General features: G+C 40.2%; 1 protein-coding gene across 1 annotated transcript in view; it reads right to left on the bottom strand.

Annotated features, from left to right (window-relative positions):
• Nucleotides 1-16,520, bottom strand: part of KCNH4 (potassium voltage-gated channel subfamily H member 4) — a 62,028-nt gene extending 45,508 nt beyond the window's left edge. The window contains exons 1-2 of the mRNA XM_058181768.1: nt 16,445-16,520; nt 5,020-5,253 (exon numbers count right to left, since the gene is read on the bottom strand). Of these exons, the coding sequence (XP_058037751.1) occupies nt 5,020-5,253; nt 16,445-16,520 (310 nt within the window). The remainder of the gene's footprint in view (nt 1-5,019; nt 5,254-16,444) is intronic.
• Between the last annotated feature and the right edge of the window lie 1,063 nt (nt 16,521-17,583).

The raw sequence follows: 17,583 nt of genomic DNA on the forward strand, positions 1-17,583 counted from the left end.
TCCCCTCTGATCAATAGCATCATCTTGCAGAGTGGAGGAGCCATGCCTTCTCTCTTATGGCGCCTGCCCTATAGAACAGGAATTCCCCCTCAAATTCAGAAGCCTGAACCCTCTTTGACTTCCAGAAAGCAATTAATATTTAATTGTTGCTTCAGGCAGTAGAGCCAGGAGTTAAGGAAATCGGATATAGATTTGTTTGCGAAATTGCAGTATAGTATAGGGTACTTCACTTTTCTTCCAAATGTTGGATTGTTTCTAATTTGTTTTTGTTTTGTGAACTGATATGATATGAATGCCCATCTTACATACTAAAGATTGCTCTGAGTTGGGATCATTCAGAGCAATCTTTAGTATATAAGATGGGCATCCATATCCATATATTTTTCCTAAATTAAAAAAAAATTGTAGTTGCAACTTGATCTTATTTCTTATTTCAAACACCAGAAAATTAATCCAGGAGATAAACAGACATAACAACGACGATGATAAATCACTTTCTTTTAAGCCCTTTATTAGGACAATGGTCAGGTCTTTTTAAAACATCTATATGTATATAATTTTTGTTAATGATTTTTGAGAAGAGCTGGTGGCAGAGATATATTGTGGTCAATGGCTCAGTTATTTACAATTATTAGAAAGATTTAAAGAAAGATTTAAAGTAGATGAAAGAATTCATATATTTGAACAATGTAAGACTGAGTTTGAAATATTATAGTGTAAATATGATGAATATGTAATTGCTAAAATTTGAAACAGAAGAACAAGTGAAAGAATATATAAAATGGGCTACAATGTTTGGTTATAATATACAAATGGAAAAATAGGAAAAGGATTGAAATTTACACTATGTTATCTTAAAGAAAGCTTTCATAAAATGATGTACCATTGGTCTATGTCACAAGCAAAATTGTCTAGAAGGCATGTGGCTCCCGAGGACATGGACAGGTTACTGGGGAGGTTGAATGCCACCACATGTTTACTGGACCCGTGCCCCTCCTGGTTGGTACTGGCCACGCAGGAGGTGACACGAGGCTGGCTCCAGGGGATTACGAATGCTTCTTTGTTGGAGGGGATCTTTCCGGCCGCCTTGAAAGAGGCGGTGGTGAGACCACTCCTCAAGAAGCCTTCCCTGGACCCAGCTGTATTAGGTAATTACTGGCCAGTCTCCAACCTTCGCTTTGTGGCGAAGGTTGTAGAGAGTGTGGTGGCATGTCAATTACCCCGGTACCTGGATGAAACTGTCTATCTAGACCCGTTCCAGTCCGGCTTTTGGCCCGGATACAGCACTGAGATGGCTTTGGTCGCGTTGGTTGATAATCTCTGGAGGGCCAGGGATAGGGTTATTCCTCTGCCTTGGTCCTATTAGACCTCTCAGCGGCTTTTGATACCATCGACCATGGTATCTTGCTGCACCGGTTGGAGGGATTGGGAGTGGGAGGCACCGTTTATCGGTGGTTCTCCTCCTATCTCTCTGATCGGTCACAGACGGTGTTGACGGGAGGGCAGAGGTCGACCCCGAGGTGCCTCACTTGTGGGGTACCGCAGAGGTCGATTCTCTCGCCCCTCCCGTTCAACATCTATATGAAGCCGCTGGGTGAGATCATCAGTGGTTTCGGTGTGAGGTACCAATTGTACGCTGATGATACTCAGCTGTACTTTTCCACACCGGGCCACCCCAACGAAGCTATCGAAGTGCTGTCCCAGTGTCTGGAGGCAGTACGGGTCTGGATGGGGAGAAACAGACTCAAGCTCAATCCCTCCAAGACAGAGTGGCTGTGGATGCCGGCACCCCGGTATAGGCAGCTGCAGCCGCGGCTGACTGTTGGGGGCGAGTCATTGGCCCCAATGGAGAGGGTGCACGACTTGGGCGTTCTCCTGAATGGACGGCTGTCTTTTGAAGACCATTTGATGGCCGTCTCCAGGAGAGCTTTTTACCAGGTTCGCCTGGTTCACCAGTTGTGCCCCTTTCTAGACCGGGATGCCCTATGCACGGTCACTCATGCTCTCGTGACATCTCGTCTGGATTACTGCAATGCTCTCTACATGGGGCTCCCCTTGAAGAGCACCCGGAGGCTCCAGTTGGTCCAGAATGCGGCTGCGCGGGTGATAGAGGGAGCCCCTCGTGGCTCCCATGTGACACCTCTCCTGAGCAGACTGCACTGGCTACCTGTGGCCTTTTGGGTGCGCTTCAAGGTTTTGGTAACTATCTTCAAAGCGCTCCATGGCATAGGGCCGGGTTACCTACGGGACCGTCTGCTGCCACCGATTGCCTCCCGATTGCTCTCACAGGGACTCCTCAGGGTGCCGTCAGCCAGGCAGTGCCGACTGGCGACGCCCAGGGGAAGAGCCTTTTCTGTGGGGGCTCCCATCCTCTGGAACGAACTTCCCCCAGGACTTCGCCAACTTCCTGACCTTCAAACCTTTCGCGGCGAGCTTAAGACACATCTATTTATTTGCGCAGGACTGGACTAGAATTTTAAATTTTAAATTTGGTTTTAACGGGGTTTTATTATTTTTATCGCAATTTTTTAATATTCGGCCTTATTTAATAAGTTTTTTAATTGGTGTTTTATTTTGTATTTATATGTATGTTTTTATTAGGCTGTAAACCACCCTGAGTCCCCCGGGAGATAGGGCGGTATAAAAATGCGATTAAATAAATAAATAAATAAATAAATAAATAAATAAATAAATAAAGGCACTTCAAATTTATACTGGAAATGTGTTGGAAAAGAAGAGGCATTTTTCAGGTTTGGTAGACATGTAAAAAAGCTAGAAATTTTTGGATTCAGAGGATTTTATACATTTGAAACCAGGGGTTTTTCTTTTGAGATTGATAGAAAAATTGTAAATTGGAAAAAAGTCAAAGAATTTTGCTGTTGTACATGATAACTGCAGCTTGATTATTTTATGCACAAAGATAGAAAAATTCAACATTATGCACAATGGAAGATTTGGTTGGTAAAGATGATGGAACTTGTTGGTTAAATTGACTTCTTTGAAAAGACAATACTGTATCTATGTTTATTGCTAACTGGAAAAGGTTTAACTTATTGCATAAAATGCTATTGCTAACATTTTGAATAACTCAGAAAAAAATGAACTTATGATTTATGATATTGATAATTAGTCAGAATAGATTATAGAAAAAAGAGATGTGTTGTCAAAAGACAATAAATTTATAATTATACTAACAAGGTCTGAAAATTAGAAACCATTTCTTTGATTCTTTTTTCTTTTTTTTTCTATTTTTCTGTTACTTTTTTCCTTTGTTGAATTTTTAGCTTTTTTTTAATTTCTTCATGTTTTCCCTTTTCCTTACTTTGTATTACTTGTGTGTGTGTGTGTGTGTGAGAGAGAGAGAGAGAGAGAGACAGACAGACAGACAGACAGAGACAGAGAGACAGAGAGAGAGACAGAGACAAAGAGAGAGAGAGGGAGGGAGGGAGGGAGGGAGGGAGGGAGGGAGGGAGGGGTGGATGGGAGGTAGGGGGAGATAAAGGTGTTTGGAAACTTGTAGCTACTTAGAAATCTAGTCAGAATCAACCTTTTAGCTGCAGCAAAAGGTCTTTTTTATAGGCATTTGATGACCTCATAAAATATAGATTACAAAAGAACGGCTGCCAATAAAACAATCTCTGTCTGCCTTTCCAGATGTTTTTGGACTGTAATTCCTTTCAAACCCAGCCAACACTTTACTGACAATGGATTATGGAAGCTGTAGTTAAAACATCTGGAGGGGGGCATCCTGCTGATCTTTGCATATATCCTTCAACTCCAAATATAGCACAGAGGTGAAATAATCATTGCTTTTGGCACCAAGATAGATTAAGAACAGCCACACTGAGAATTCATTTCAGAGGTTTGCAAAGCCCAAGCTGCTTAGTGGCTTTGTCATTTAAGAAGCCACAAAACCCATCATCTCAAATTGCCTCTAAAAAATATGGGTATCCTGGGTTCACATTGGAACACTGTTTTGGCTTTTCACTGGTAATACTTTGCTTCCTACAGTTGTGGGGAAAACCAATTAATTGTGCATCCTGCATTGCCTTATTATACTCCAGGACACTGTGTATTCTTCAATTTAAATAATCCACTTATAGAGCATTTCTCCAATTCTGTCATCTAAAAGGATTTAGGTTCTACTGAAGCCTCCCAATACCAGTAGAGAGGAGCTCCACCACCAGGGATTTGTCTTCTGGCTTGCATTCCCAGACTCACACATGGAAGCTCCCATCAGCATTAGTCAGGGAGTTGCCCTTTAATGGGATTTTCCAGAGATGGTTATGGTTATGGAGCTCCTGAAGGCAAATCTACTTCTTCAGGCTTATGATCTAATGCGGCCTTAGTGGGAAGGGGGCAGAATTAAATTCTAAAATCCACCCCCCAAAAAAAGAAAGACAAAAAAGATCTGGAAACCTTACCTCCACCTCAAATTTTGGCAGTCTATGTTCAGCTTTGGATGCACTGCAGTTTCCTTGACAAGCCATCTTTTATGGCAAGCCATCTTTAAATTGCTCTGCCCTTCAGTGTTTACAAACCATTTCCCTATCCATTCTCCCTCCCATTCTATAGTTCTACAATTATATTATTATTATTAACCCTTGCACAGTCAATCAGATGTTTAGACTGGGTTTGTTGTTGTTGTTATATCTATATTTCTGGCAAGTTACCAGCAAAAGCAGTATATGGGCTATCAGCAGTATATGAGCTATCAGGCAGACTAAAAGATTTCCCTTTAAAATATGAAGGATAATATTTTGAGGATCCCGATTTAGGTAACCACTAACTGTTTCCGCAGTTGCAAAATTCATACAAACAATATACTGGGTTCTTATTTTACATATAGGACATAAGGAATTCTGTATATCTGCATTCATGGCAAATGTGTAGGATTTATCAGATAAAACTGTGACCTCATGTCCTCAAGTTCCATCCTGAAACCTACTGTTGTCATATCCTCTGGTGTCACATTCTGAAGGACAGGAGAGCCACACAAAAGGGATGCCTAAAACTCACCGCTCTTCTTGTAGAAGCAGACTTCTGTCTGGTATTCCTGCTTTCCTTCCAACACTTTTTCAATGCATTGCAGAACTGCTTCACTGGTCTCACTGCCACAGAGGAAGCGGCAGCTGCAGTTTTTCTGCATGACTTCTGTTCGGGCAAAACCAGTGAGGTCACAGAACCCATCTGAGCAATACACAATGGGGAAGCCACGATGTACTTGCGCGTTGGCCAGAAGGAAGTTGCTATCTGTGGAAGATATAGAAAAGAACTTGGCCCTGAATTAATACCGGTACGTCAACTTGCAAATAGTTGAAAGATCAAGTATTAGTAGGGATTTCAGACCTAGATTGTTTCATGGAATGCTTTCTTCCAACAGGAAGAAATCTAAGGAACACAATTTCCCAAACCCATTGCCAGCTGTTGGCTAGATAAAGACTGCACATTTCATCATCAATATGTCATTTCTGATGTTATTGTTTCAAAAGCTACAAAATTTGTGTGATGAGAGCAGATGAAAGACATATATGGGTGACGTAGGCAACTGAACCAAAAATCTTACCACACTCCTTCCAGATCTAGTGTTCTCCAGATGCAGACAACTACCCTATACTTCTGGAGGTCACAATATTGGAAAAGGCTATCTTAAGAACTGATTCCAACCAGATATTTCATTAAAGTATGTAAAGAAGAAAAGTATCTCTGAGCATAAATCAATGATCTGTGCCAAGAGTTTTCATGAGAATGAGGCAAAGAAATCAAGAGGGTGGCCACTAAAGCCCTCTCCCCCTTTTAAAATAAGCATCACATATAAGAAAATAGTGGGGCAAGGCTTCAGTTATGTTGGAGCAGTATCGTGACTTTTGTCCTCCTGCAGATGACTTTGATTGTTTTAATTGCGCCCTGTCTTGACAAACGTATAATTAAAGGACCCATTTTTTTCCAACACACAAGGTCAGGTTCTCATCCAACCTTTGTTCTTCTGAAAAGATGCAGTGCTCAGTTCCTCCCTGGATAATACAATGAGAACACAGTCCAAATAATATTTGCCAAGTATTGAAACTTGCTGCAATTCTCTATCAGAAACCATATCACCTCACATTTAATTAGAGAAACTTTTTCAACTGCGTTCTGCACTTTTAAGGTCAGAATGAAGGATAAAGTCTCTACTGCTATTTCTTTCTTTCTTTCTTTCTTTCTTTCTTTCTTTCTTTCTTTCTTTCTTTCTTTCTTTCTTTCTCATGGAATTAGAATTGAGGCCTGTTTTTGTTGTGTCACCTGCTTAGTGGCACTCCCAGCCTAGAGAATCTCCTCTGTGCTTGCTGGTCTCTAGAGGGCTTTTGAAAGCTGACTAAATCTCTTTTGTTTACATTGGACATTTTGTCTCTCTGCTACTTGATGATGTTAAAGCTCTGCACTAATACACAGAATATTGCCATTGCCAGCCATAGCTGCTGTATGAAGAATGGCCCTATAATCAGTGACGGACACCTGATATTTCCTAAAAGTCCCATCCATCACACTTTAACAAGACGTTGTGGAAATTAACAAGGTTGCTATTTCATGATGTTTAGAATTTTAGTCGGTAGGAGTCATTGTATAGAAATTAGCCCTGACAAAGATTATATGTCTTTTCAGAAAAACCTCTCTTGGCATATAGAGATGAGGTCATGTCTACCACGTTTTATGTTATTGTGCCTGTCAAACTAGAGTCCATCAGTTCAGGGCTTCTGATCTTGACAGCCTTACTTAACAAAGAAAGGAAATCATGGGGAAAGATTGTTGGGAGTTTGGGAGTGTGATATCCCAGAACAGAGACAACACCCAGTGCAATTTCTCTCCAAGGAAAAGCTTTAACTTATTGCAAAGGCCAATGGCCTTGATAGAAACTGGTGTTATTACTCTTGTAAGTTTTAGCTTGCATGCTATAATATGCGTTGATGGTTTAACAGACATGTTTCTCTACCAAAGTAAAACAGGGCAGCCGGCTTTTAATGGTATTAATGGTAGCCCAGTGGCATGGAGATAGATAATCAAAAATGGAATCTATCTACAACTGTGACAGTTCTCTCCTTCTGGGGAAATAGCAATTTTAGAAGGGACCATCATTCTCTGAAATGCTCATAATGGACTTTTTCTTATTTTCAGGGTGACTTCCTATCTTCACCCAGGAAATGTGCTTACACACACACACACACACACACACACACAAACAAACACAAACACACACACACACACACACACGAAGAGAGGGTGGGCTCCAAGGGTACATCTTCCCAGGCCTGCCCTGATATAAGTGTCTTTGAATGTCATGGCTAAGTGTACAGTTTGCTTTTGAAAAATTTAGGGATTGCTAGGATCAGATACTGTACACTTGTCCCTTCTGGCCATAAGAAGAGATGCACCCAGACTTGATCCCTGTCAGGCACGAAGAAAAATTGGGATAATGAATGAATTGGTTTGCATGTGGATATATGGCTATGCATCTAAAGTCAAGGGGAAGATTTGTGCATGAGGTTTTCCTATTTTTTCTCTCTCTCCTATCCCTCTCCCATTCTACTTTCAAACACACATGCTTAGATGCAGGCTGAATGTTCAAACATTCAAGTAAACCCTTGAAAGTCAGCAGATATACTTATTTGGGGAAATGTGTGTGTCTTAGCAGATTTGTATTATTTGAAAAATACTACGCAGTCAAAGTGAGTTACAATACAAAAAAAAAGTCACATTCGTGGAGGACTAAAGAAAAAAAGTCAGGGTGCATGTTGGCAACAGTTATCTAAAAAAGTTTTATGCCCCTGGTAAGAGCATTGTGACCTTGTTGGAATCATGCTGTAGTGGTGTTAAATTGTGTTAGGCTTTGGAATTCATGGTGTTATTGGGAGAAGAACATTCCTAAAATGAAACTGTGTGGGTTTTTAATTTCAAATATTAGTAAGCCAGTCTGCTTCATTTTTGGCCCTATCTCCTCTTTCTACTGATTAGGGCCCAAAGCCCTATCTTGATTATCAGTACATTGAAAGCTTCACTAACAAACTGTAATAGTCAATGTGACCAGCTCTCCCCTGGATTATGTGTAAAACTCTCCTGCACAATGGGTAAAAATTGTTTCTAGGTTTGCCAAATTCAAAAAATCCAGAAAGCTCAGAAGTGGGAATGGAAAGCTGATGACTTTCCCAATATTTCCACCCAATATGGCCAGCAGTATGGTTGGTGAAAATAAAGTTTTGAACACAGAAATCACTGCAAAAAAAGTCTTTTAAAAGTACTATTTTAGTATTCAGTATATAGTAATAAATCAGAGCCCCAAATTCAGGGGCACATTACATTACTGAAATATTGTAAATCGACGAAGAGAAAGTTTCAGAAGCCAAAAATAGACATGTCTTGCTCTCCGATGCTCTAATGCTTAGCAATGCTAAAATAGAAATCTACCACCATTATACTAGAATTAAAGTAGGACCAGAATCCTGCCCTGTCTTCTGTCTTCTGTGCTAGTCTCATAATTGGGGGCAAGGAACACGCATAAGAAGGCCAGGGTGTATTCCACGTACATTTTCAGCCTTTGCACTCACCACTCCCCCCACAATGGATTGGAGATGTATTTGAAATGATGAGCAGAAGTGCCCAATTGAGCAGAACTCAGATTTGTGGTTTTTCTTCTGCATTGGGCAAAAAGGTTTCCCTCCCCATTCTATGCTAACCCAGTTGGAGTTTTACCCGAGGTCATTTCAGGTCAGGGCTTGGATTAACTTGGGAGGGGCAAAGTGTATCTGTGTGTCTGTCAAAACATAGTTTGCATCTGTAGATAAGTCTAGTATTTGGCTTCCAGACTGCAGGATTAGGGGGATGCTTAAATGGTTGCGTATTAAAATATGCACTCTCCATGGTCCTGAACATGCTTCCATTCTCTCGCTCTTTCGCTCTCTCTCCACACTGAAAGGCCAGCTTCCTGTGTAAGTACAAGAACTGCAGCCATAAGCTCTGCATTCAAGAAAACACTAATGAACTTTCAGGCTGAATAACTAACCACTGGAGTTCTCCCAGCAGTTTAGAAATATTATTTGGGAACAGTCAAAAATTATTTTACCATGACGAGTCTGTTCAGGTTCTAATTCTTTGTTCAATTTGCATTTTCAGCTGTAATAATGAAATAGGCTAGCAAATAAGGAACTGTATTCAGCTTCCTCTGATGGATGAGATATCACTGCCAGTCCTTAAAAGCAATACCTTCCACACACTAAAATAATGTTTTATGCTTCGGATTTGTAGAATTGGTAATAGACTTGTACGTAGTTAAGGCACAAGTTTTTTCCTTTATAATCTTGTAACAAAGGAAAGCACAGAAAACTTCTTAGAGTTCATCTACTGGTGAATACTGAGTGGAAGAATGAGGATGAGAGATAGGATGGATGAATTTATAGGATAGGATTTATAGGGTGTCAAACTCGCATCGTCACAGTGGTGTCATGTGATGTATCAGGACTTTTTTCCCCTTCACTAAACTAGGGCCAGCATGTGATGCATCCGGCCCGTTGGCCGTAAGTTTGCCACTCCTGGTGTAGAACATGAGACAGCTATCAAAAAAGGGAAGTAGAATGTTCATGATAATTTAGAACTTAGTTTTTGAGTTATTTGAAATAATAGCACCACTTTGTTCTCTGCTAGTCAAACCTCATGGGAATATTGTGAGTAACATGTTTTAAAAGGATATAGACAAACAGAAGCATGTTTGGGAGGGGGAAGATTTGTGAGGAAAGGTTGAAAGATCCAAGTAACTTTTATTAAGAGAATAGAAGATTAAAGGAAAACATGATTTTTCTTCAAATACATGAAAGATAATCACGTCACAAAGAGGAAGGATAACCTCATATATTCAAGTTATAAGTATGGATATCAGTTAAATACTAGGAAGCAGGTCAACTATATGGTCATAGTTGAAGAAAGGGATGATAGGCTCATGCTAAAGTTCCTCAAGCAGAAGCTAGTTTACTATTGGTGATGCTGTGCTCTGGGTGAGGCCCTTGCTGTAGGTCAGTGTTTTCAACCTTGGCAACTTAAAGATGTGCGGACTTCAACTCCCAGAATTCTCTCCTCCCAACTTGCTGGCTGAATTGAAGTCTACAAATATTCAAGTTGCCAAGGTTGAAAAATACTGTTCTAGATTTAAAAAAATGGAAGTAAATATTATACAGAACCCAGCTAAGTAATAATGTACAAGTGAGATAATTATGTTTGCACAGGTTTATGGCAACTTCAGTGTCTTAGAACAAATATTTTCCAGATATGTCTGGAAAGACCATGGTTTGAACCAGGAACATTTTGCATGCAAGTAAATACCCTAAGGCTGAGTTATTACCCTTTTCAGATAATCTCCCCACTAGAGGACTTGATCTGCTAAGCTTCAGCAATGGCATCAGAGGGCAGAATGGAGTGATGTTTTGTCACGAAATGCAAAATCTTTGGTCAAATGTATGAGCAATAGCTCCCTTCTCCATGCTTATACTTCTATGGTTCTGAAATCTTTCCATTCTGTGTGATGAAGAGCTTTGTGGAATCTGGATGTTTTTGTTTTTATACTTGTTTTTCCAACTTTGATAACTCAGATCCAGTATTGTATTTATTTACTTTGCATCTCTTTTTAAGATCCATATGGTTCTAATGGACAAACTGAGACAGAGGGAACTTGACAAAAACAGGAGTCAAATATTTAGATACCAGTGTAACACTTGTTAGGTCATGAGGACATGGCATTTCTGTGATGGGAGATAATCCAACAACAGCCATTCACGTTGGAGGGAATAAAATTCGTGAATTGAAAATCCTAAGCAATTGAGCCTCAGGATGAATGAATTTCACAGACTCTGTGAAACGAATATTAATCCCTCAATATGCAGCAGCCATGCATGATCCTTAAAAGAGCCTCCCAATTACAGTGCATGTGAACAGCCAGTTTAACAATTTAACCATTCCATCATGTTCTGCTTTAACCAAAATGTGTGCATTGAATATAGGAACGAAGAGTCTTACTCTACCTTTACTCTGATTCATTAAACCTTAGCCTTTTCATAATCTAAACAGAAATACAAGATTCCTGGCTTAGTTCCAAAGTTTAGGACTAACCTTATCTCACTTATATAACCAAGAAGTTCTCTCTCCTAATCTTAGATATATGATGGCAAATATTTTATACTCACCAGCATTATTCTTCATTATTGATTTCTGTGTTCCTAATCATGAAAAGATATTTCCTTAGATCTCTGCCGGAGCTTTTATTCCCATACTTGTCTGAACCCATTTTCAAATACAAAAGTCATACGAAAATACAAGACATAAAGTGAGCATATTTGAGTACACAGGTACCTTTTCTTGCACCATAAGGCAAGAAGGCACACAATAACCTTTCAAAGTGCATTTAGGAACTGTCCAAGCTACGAGACCATATTTGCATTTTTAAAAATTTAATATTCTGGCTTTTGTTTGGGAACTCAAGACACTTTGTCCTACCTTTCCATAATAACCAAGTTGAACTGAGACAGAGTCACTGAAGGTCAGCTTCCATAGCCAAAATGGATTAGAATCTGGATCTTCTAGCTCCTATTCCTACAGCTTAATCAAAACTTTATGTATATTTGCTCTCATTTTTTTAGTTGATAGGAATCCAGGTTCTTTTGGTAGCCAAAAGAATGTGAAAACTAGATAGTGAAGGAGCTTACAAATAGAAACCATTACAGTGCAGTCCAGTCAGACACTCTTCATTTATACTCTTATACAATGAAATATTCTAAATATTTGTGAAAATTGCACATTGTTATATGTCTTCTGATTTTCCCTAATTGTACAGGGCATTTTTGACCAAATATCTGTGCCCAGTTCTAGGTATATTATCATAATGTGCATGTTCTTCTACAAAATTTAATTATAATACCTCTTTTTCACATATTTGCATCAGATTATTATGGGTTTAATGAAGAACAAAGAGATGGATTATGATAAAATGCAGGATTTGGGGTTAGGATTGATGGTATCCAGATACCTTTGCTTAAAGAAGCATTTCCAAGTTAGTCTCCATAATAAAATGCTGAATTAGTTTTCATTGATCTTTTTGAAAGCATTTAAATCCTTCCCTCACACCCCAGCCCAATCCACACCATCAGAATCCTCTTAAGTGAAAATCCTCTAACCACAATATGCCATTTTAGTTATTTCTTTTAAACCATGCATGATTACTACACCTTTCTTTTCTATTCCCATCTTTCTACCTAGGCAAAGCAGGTTGAAAGAAAGGGAGAAAAAAAGAGATGAACTTATACTTAATTTAAACCAATGTCCGAAACTAGGAATGTATGGGTATAAAATAAGAAAAGAACATGTTTATAGAACATGTAAAATTAAGTTTATTTACTACACACACACCCCCAAATTTATCTAGAATAATGAGGCAGACCTTTCATGTGACATAGTTTCAATCCTTACATTTTTATACCTTGGGGGTTTTTTTTAAGTTTAATTTTAGGGTAAAACCGGCCTTTGCTTCTCAGGTATTGTCTAATAATTCCTCATGTTTACTTGAAATACAGAGAAATGACTGTTATTGCTAATGAATATGAATAAAAATGAGCTTTGCATATAGGCAAAGTGCTATTGATTTATACTTCCTCCCCCTGCAAAGACTCCGTATGGCCTGGATATGTTACTACTTATACCACATATGGAATAAGAAGCTTACTTATTTACCTAGTAGTGGAGGTATAATTCTCCAGACCATTTTTAAGGATGGAGCCCTGGTAAGTTGTTTCAGTTAAATGAAACTTCATATACATTGATCTAACTGAGCCTTTCCATGTAAACATGTTCTTGGCTTTGAGTTCAAGTACAATAAACTAATTGAAGTCAATGATTTATCACTTTGGATATAGATTTGCAGGAGAAAAGGGAGAAAAAAATACAGTGACTGGACTGCCTGGAAAATAAAATCTAGAAAACTTAGAGTGAGAAAAAGAAACTGGAAAACTATTCAACGAGAGCCTGCTAGGTTCTTTCCACTGCTGATTCCAGAAGTGCTGGTATATAAAGGGTTCATACTCTAGTTGCTAAAGACATCTTAAAGTAGGTTTACTATATCTGGACTACAAAAATCTGGATCACCACTAGATGGCATGCAAGGAATATGATACAGAGTTGTAACCCAATATGTTGGCCTAAAACAAGGACCAACATATTTATTAAGAGATTGAAAGTCTAAATTCTAATGATACAATTCTAATGACAATAGTGTGAACTGTAATCTTCGCACTGTGGACAATAATTTAAAAATTTAGTTTTCCTTTTCAGAGAGATAATCCCTAGAGATGGAGACAGAAGATATGGGTAGCCCAAAGAGTTCACTGGTATTTAAACTTGGATCTTCAGAATTGTAAAAGAACTTTGTCAGTATAATCTAATCAAGTAAGCATATACACACTTAAGAGTTCCATTGAGTTCCATTGCATTTTATAATTCTTATTTAGACTAAAAGGAAAAAGAAGTTTAGTGCATTTATCATCATTAAAAGTATTTTTCTAAAAAGAAATAATAATGTACTGAATCATGGACTGGAAGACTGAGGCTGACACAGAAACAGTGTCCGATAGGAATTGCATGGATGCAATCATATATAAATAAATATACGGTGGTTTAATTATACTGTGCTGGAAGAGAAAGCAGTTTCATGCCAAAGATCCTATATAACATGTATCATGTACCATTTCCTACCTTTAATTCACGTACCAAGTATTTGTAAGTGAAGTCCGAGGTTTTGGAATGCATAATCAGCCTTTTAACTAACATACAACATTTCTGGAAAGTTCCATTAGTTAACTTTTCCTGAAAGCTAGAATCATGTAATGGTTAGACAATCTGGAATCAGAAAAAAGGGGTTCAGATTTTCATGGACTGATGGCAGTTCCTGATCTGTGGATTCTGTGCATCTTTACTAGTCCCACCGAGGACAGGAAAACAAGTGGCAATCATATTTCTCAGTGGAAGAGGGATTTCAAGAACATGTGATTTCCATTGATAGATCTTCTTTTTCCATTTATCCATTCCTGCCAATATTTGATACTAATATCAAGATAGCACTATTTGATAGAATGCCAATTTGGTCTGGTGCTTAAGGCACCAAGCTAGAAAGCAGGAGATCATGAGTTCAAGTCTTGCATTAGTATGAAAGCCAGGAGGGTGACTTTGGGCCAGTTACTCTCTCTCTCTCTCTCTCTCTCTCTCTCTCTCTCTCTCTTATTCCAGTCCTCCTTACTTATAGGGTTGTTGTTATGGGGAAACTAGGAGGAGGGAGGTGTGTTGGATATGTTTAGCATCTTGAGTTATTTATAAAAAAAATAAACACAGGATATAAATAAATAAAAAATAAAAATGCATCCATCAGTAAGAAGGAGGGCAGGAAGGAGGGAGGATCTTTCTATCAATCAACTTTTTTTTAAAAAAAAGCAAAACCCAATCTTTCAATACTCCATCCATAAACTAGTAAGTCCAGCCCAACTACTTTCTTGTAAGTTAAATCCATTGCCCCTTCTGAAATTATATTATTTGGGGGAGGGGGGGGAAATCTCCTGATGCTTCCACTGAATGGGATTTACCATATTCTGTTTCGATGGCATTACAGTATTGCAGCCAAGATATTGGTGGCTTATTGTGGTCTTGGCATTGTCCCTCAAAGCAACCTATGTCTCAAGGCAAAGGCTGATCAAGGCTAGTCTCGTTTGCTCCCAGTCAGCAAAAGAAGCAGCAAACTTTCCTCTATGTAGCAAAACTGCCTTACCCCAGTAATGAAAATAAGTGAATAAAATGTCCATCACCATCTGACACATAACATCCCAGAAGACTATTAAACCAAAATCTAATAATATCTTACTGCATCCTCATTATGCCACTTTCTTTTAGCAGGAATTGTGCAGCAATACTATAGTGTGAAATGAGACACAGTTTAGATACAGATATTGATACTCTTAACGACACCTGGAAACTCCAAATCAGAGTCTCTAGGAATTCAAAGAACAAAAAGTTCTTTAGAGTCGAAAATTACAGAATAGCAAGTTGAAAAGTTCTTAAAACAAATGATGTGTGCAACTCGTGCTCCCTCATTGACAGATTGCCCTTCCCTCTGCAACTTTGGGCTGTGGTTTCACAACCTATGTGCCAGGTGCTTTATCAAAAAGAGGAGAAGGGATCAGTCTGTTTCCCCCCCACACACACACCTTCCCTCCATCCCAACATATTGCAATGACAGTGGGGAAGGGGGAAAGAGGGGGAAAATATTTTTAACTGGGGAGTCGAGAGACATCATCTTTCATTCCATCATTTCCTACAGGAAAGAGAAGCTACTTTGCACATACTCAGAGGCATTCTCCTCTACAGATTTCCTGGATTTGAAAAGAGTGGGAGTGGCCTCAGATCAACATTTTGGGGCAGAATCCCTCACTCCATCCCAAATTCAATAAGATGGCTTATCCCACTTTGGACCGAATACACCCAGCTCCCTTTTTAGGGTGAATTTTGGAAGTTAGCCAGTGGTTCAACTGCTATATTGAAAGACAGATTTGGAGCGATTCCTCGCAGAGTGGGAAAAAGAAGATTAAAACATTTGCTCTCCCCTCCCCAAACTAGGCTTGTCTAAAAAAAGACTTTTTACCATTTCTTCGACCTCCTTTCACACATCTAAACAAGCCTAGTTTAAAGAAGAGCGCAGGTAAATAGCTCCTAAAAAAGCCAAAGGAAGGAGTTCATCAGTTCATCTGAACAGCCAAAACTGGGGGCCAGTATGGAATTTTTCCTACAGCTGCTGAGGCATACCCGCCCCCGAAAATATCGACCTTTTCCCGGGATGAACAGGGGAGGGACAGGAGAGAGTGTCTCAGGTTGCCGCTCGGGTAAAGACAAAGAGGGTTTATCGGTTCTTTGTTAACTCGGGAGCGGGGAATCGGGGTGGGGAAACGGGCGCAGAAAGAGACGGCGCACAAAGCGGGACGGGAGGCGCGGAAAGAAACGGCACGGAGAGCCCGTCATTGTCCCTGTGGTTGGTTGGGCACATACCTCGTACATCCCCCCCATCCCAAAAATCTCTTTCCTCCACGCGCTCAAAGAGACGGGGAGAGGGGGAATCTTCAGGTGAGGTGGCCTCGCATCCCCACCTGCATGTCTCCTTCTTCTCAAGTTGAGTTTTAACTTTCCAACCAAGTGTAGGGATGGCGCGTCGGCGAGAGAAAGTAGAAAAAGCTGTCAGGGTGCGGAGGAAAGGAAGGGAACCAGAAACCCAAGAGTTTGCCCCGGTACCTCCAGTGAACTTCGCGAGGGACCAGGGCGGTGTCGCAGATCTCCCGCCAACCCTCCAACCCTGGCCGACGAGCTCTCTTCCCAGTGAAGGGAAGTTCCAGAGGTCACTTACGTGTCCCATCGAACCTGTTGGCGATGTTGTCCAAGAAGGTATTCTGTGGGGCTAGCAAACCTTTCATCACCGGCATCGCGGCGGAGACACCACCATCGGCGTCCCGCTGCAGCCGCGGGGTCCGCTGCCCAGCGGCGAGAGTCCAAGTGCAGCCGTGGAGAAGAGCGCAAGATGGGGCGGGGGGACGCGCTATGTCCCGACTGAGCTGCGCGAGGGGAACGGCGAGGAGAAACAGCTGCCTAAGAGCTCACCGCCTCCCTCCCTCCCTCCCGGCTGTCATTTCCCTCCCTTCTAATCCCAGCCGTGCAATTAGCGGGCTGGCGCGGACGACAGGGCTGGGGAGGGATCCAGAGGGATCCCGCCCAGATTTCAGCGCCTGCTCTACCTCGCGCGGGTTCCCACGAGCGGCATCTCAAGCGCTTAGTTCAGTGCACAGAGTGCAAACAACGTAGAAACACCTTGGGCCGAATGGCCTTGACTCGCAACTAAAAAGAGCGGGCATGAATCGAGAAGATTTTTTCTTTCTTGGAAAAAACACAGAAAGTGTTAAGATAAAGTAGAAATAAGAGACAACATGTGCAACAATGGACCGATTGACTATGGTAGACTTAACCTGTTTACTGAATTAATCCTTTCAAGATAAATTAAAACAAGAGTCTGAATTCACACACTGGGGAAAAAAGTAGTTAAACTTCATGTTGTGACAATATACTTTTTAGGTTTATGTGTGACCTATTTGTTCTATGATCAGATTCACAACCATACTCAACCATCACCAATCAAAAATGTAAGTTAGGTCCCATTTTTACTTGCCATTTTAGAAAAACAGAAGGATAAGTTTTGGTGCTGAATTTTCACAGCCAAAATTGTGCTACCACTAAGAAATGTTTCTCTTTTCTTTTTCTGAAATTGGAGTCTAGAACTCAGTATGTTACACATGTTTATATATGGCATGTTATATGTTACATATCCATGCCACAATATTTTGGTTTTATTTGTTGTGTGAAAATTCAGACTTTGTGATAAGTTTATGCTACATAAGGAGGGCCTCACTGAATGCTGAAGCCTAAACCCAGCTTAAACACAATCACTTTTTAACCCAAAGCTGATTTTCCTTTAGGAAAACTCAAAACTGACCA

This window comes from Ahaetulla prasina, chromosome 4, assembly GCF_028640845.1.
Source record: "Ahaetulla prasina isolate Xishuangbanna chromosome 4, ASM2864084v1, whole genome shotgun sequence".
NCBI classification, from domain to species: domain Eukaryota; kingdom Metazoa; phylum Chordata; class Lepidosauria; order Squamata; family Colubridae; genus Ahaetulla; species Ahaetulla prasina.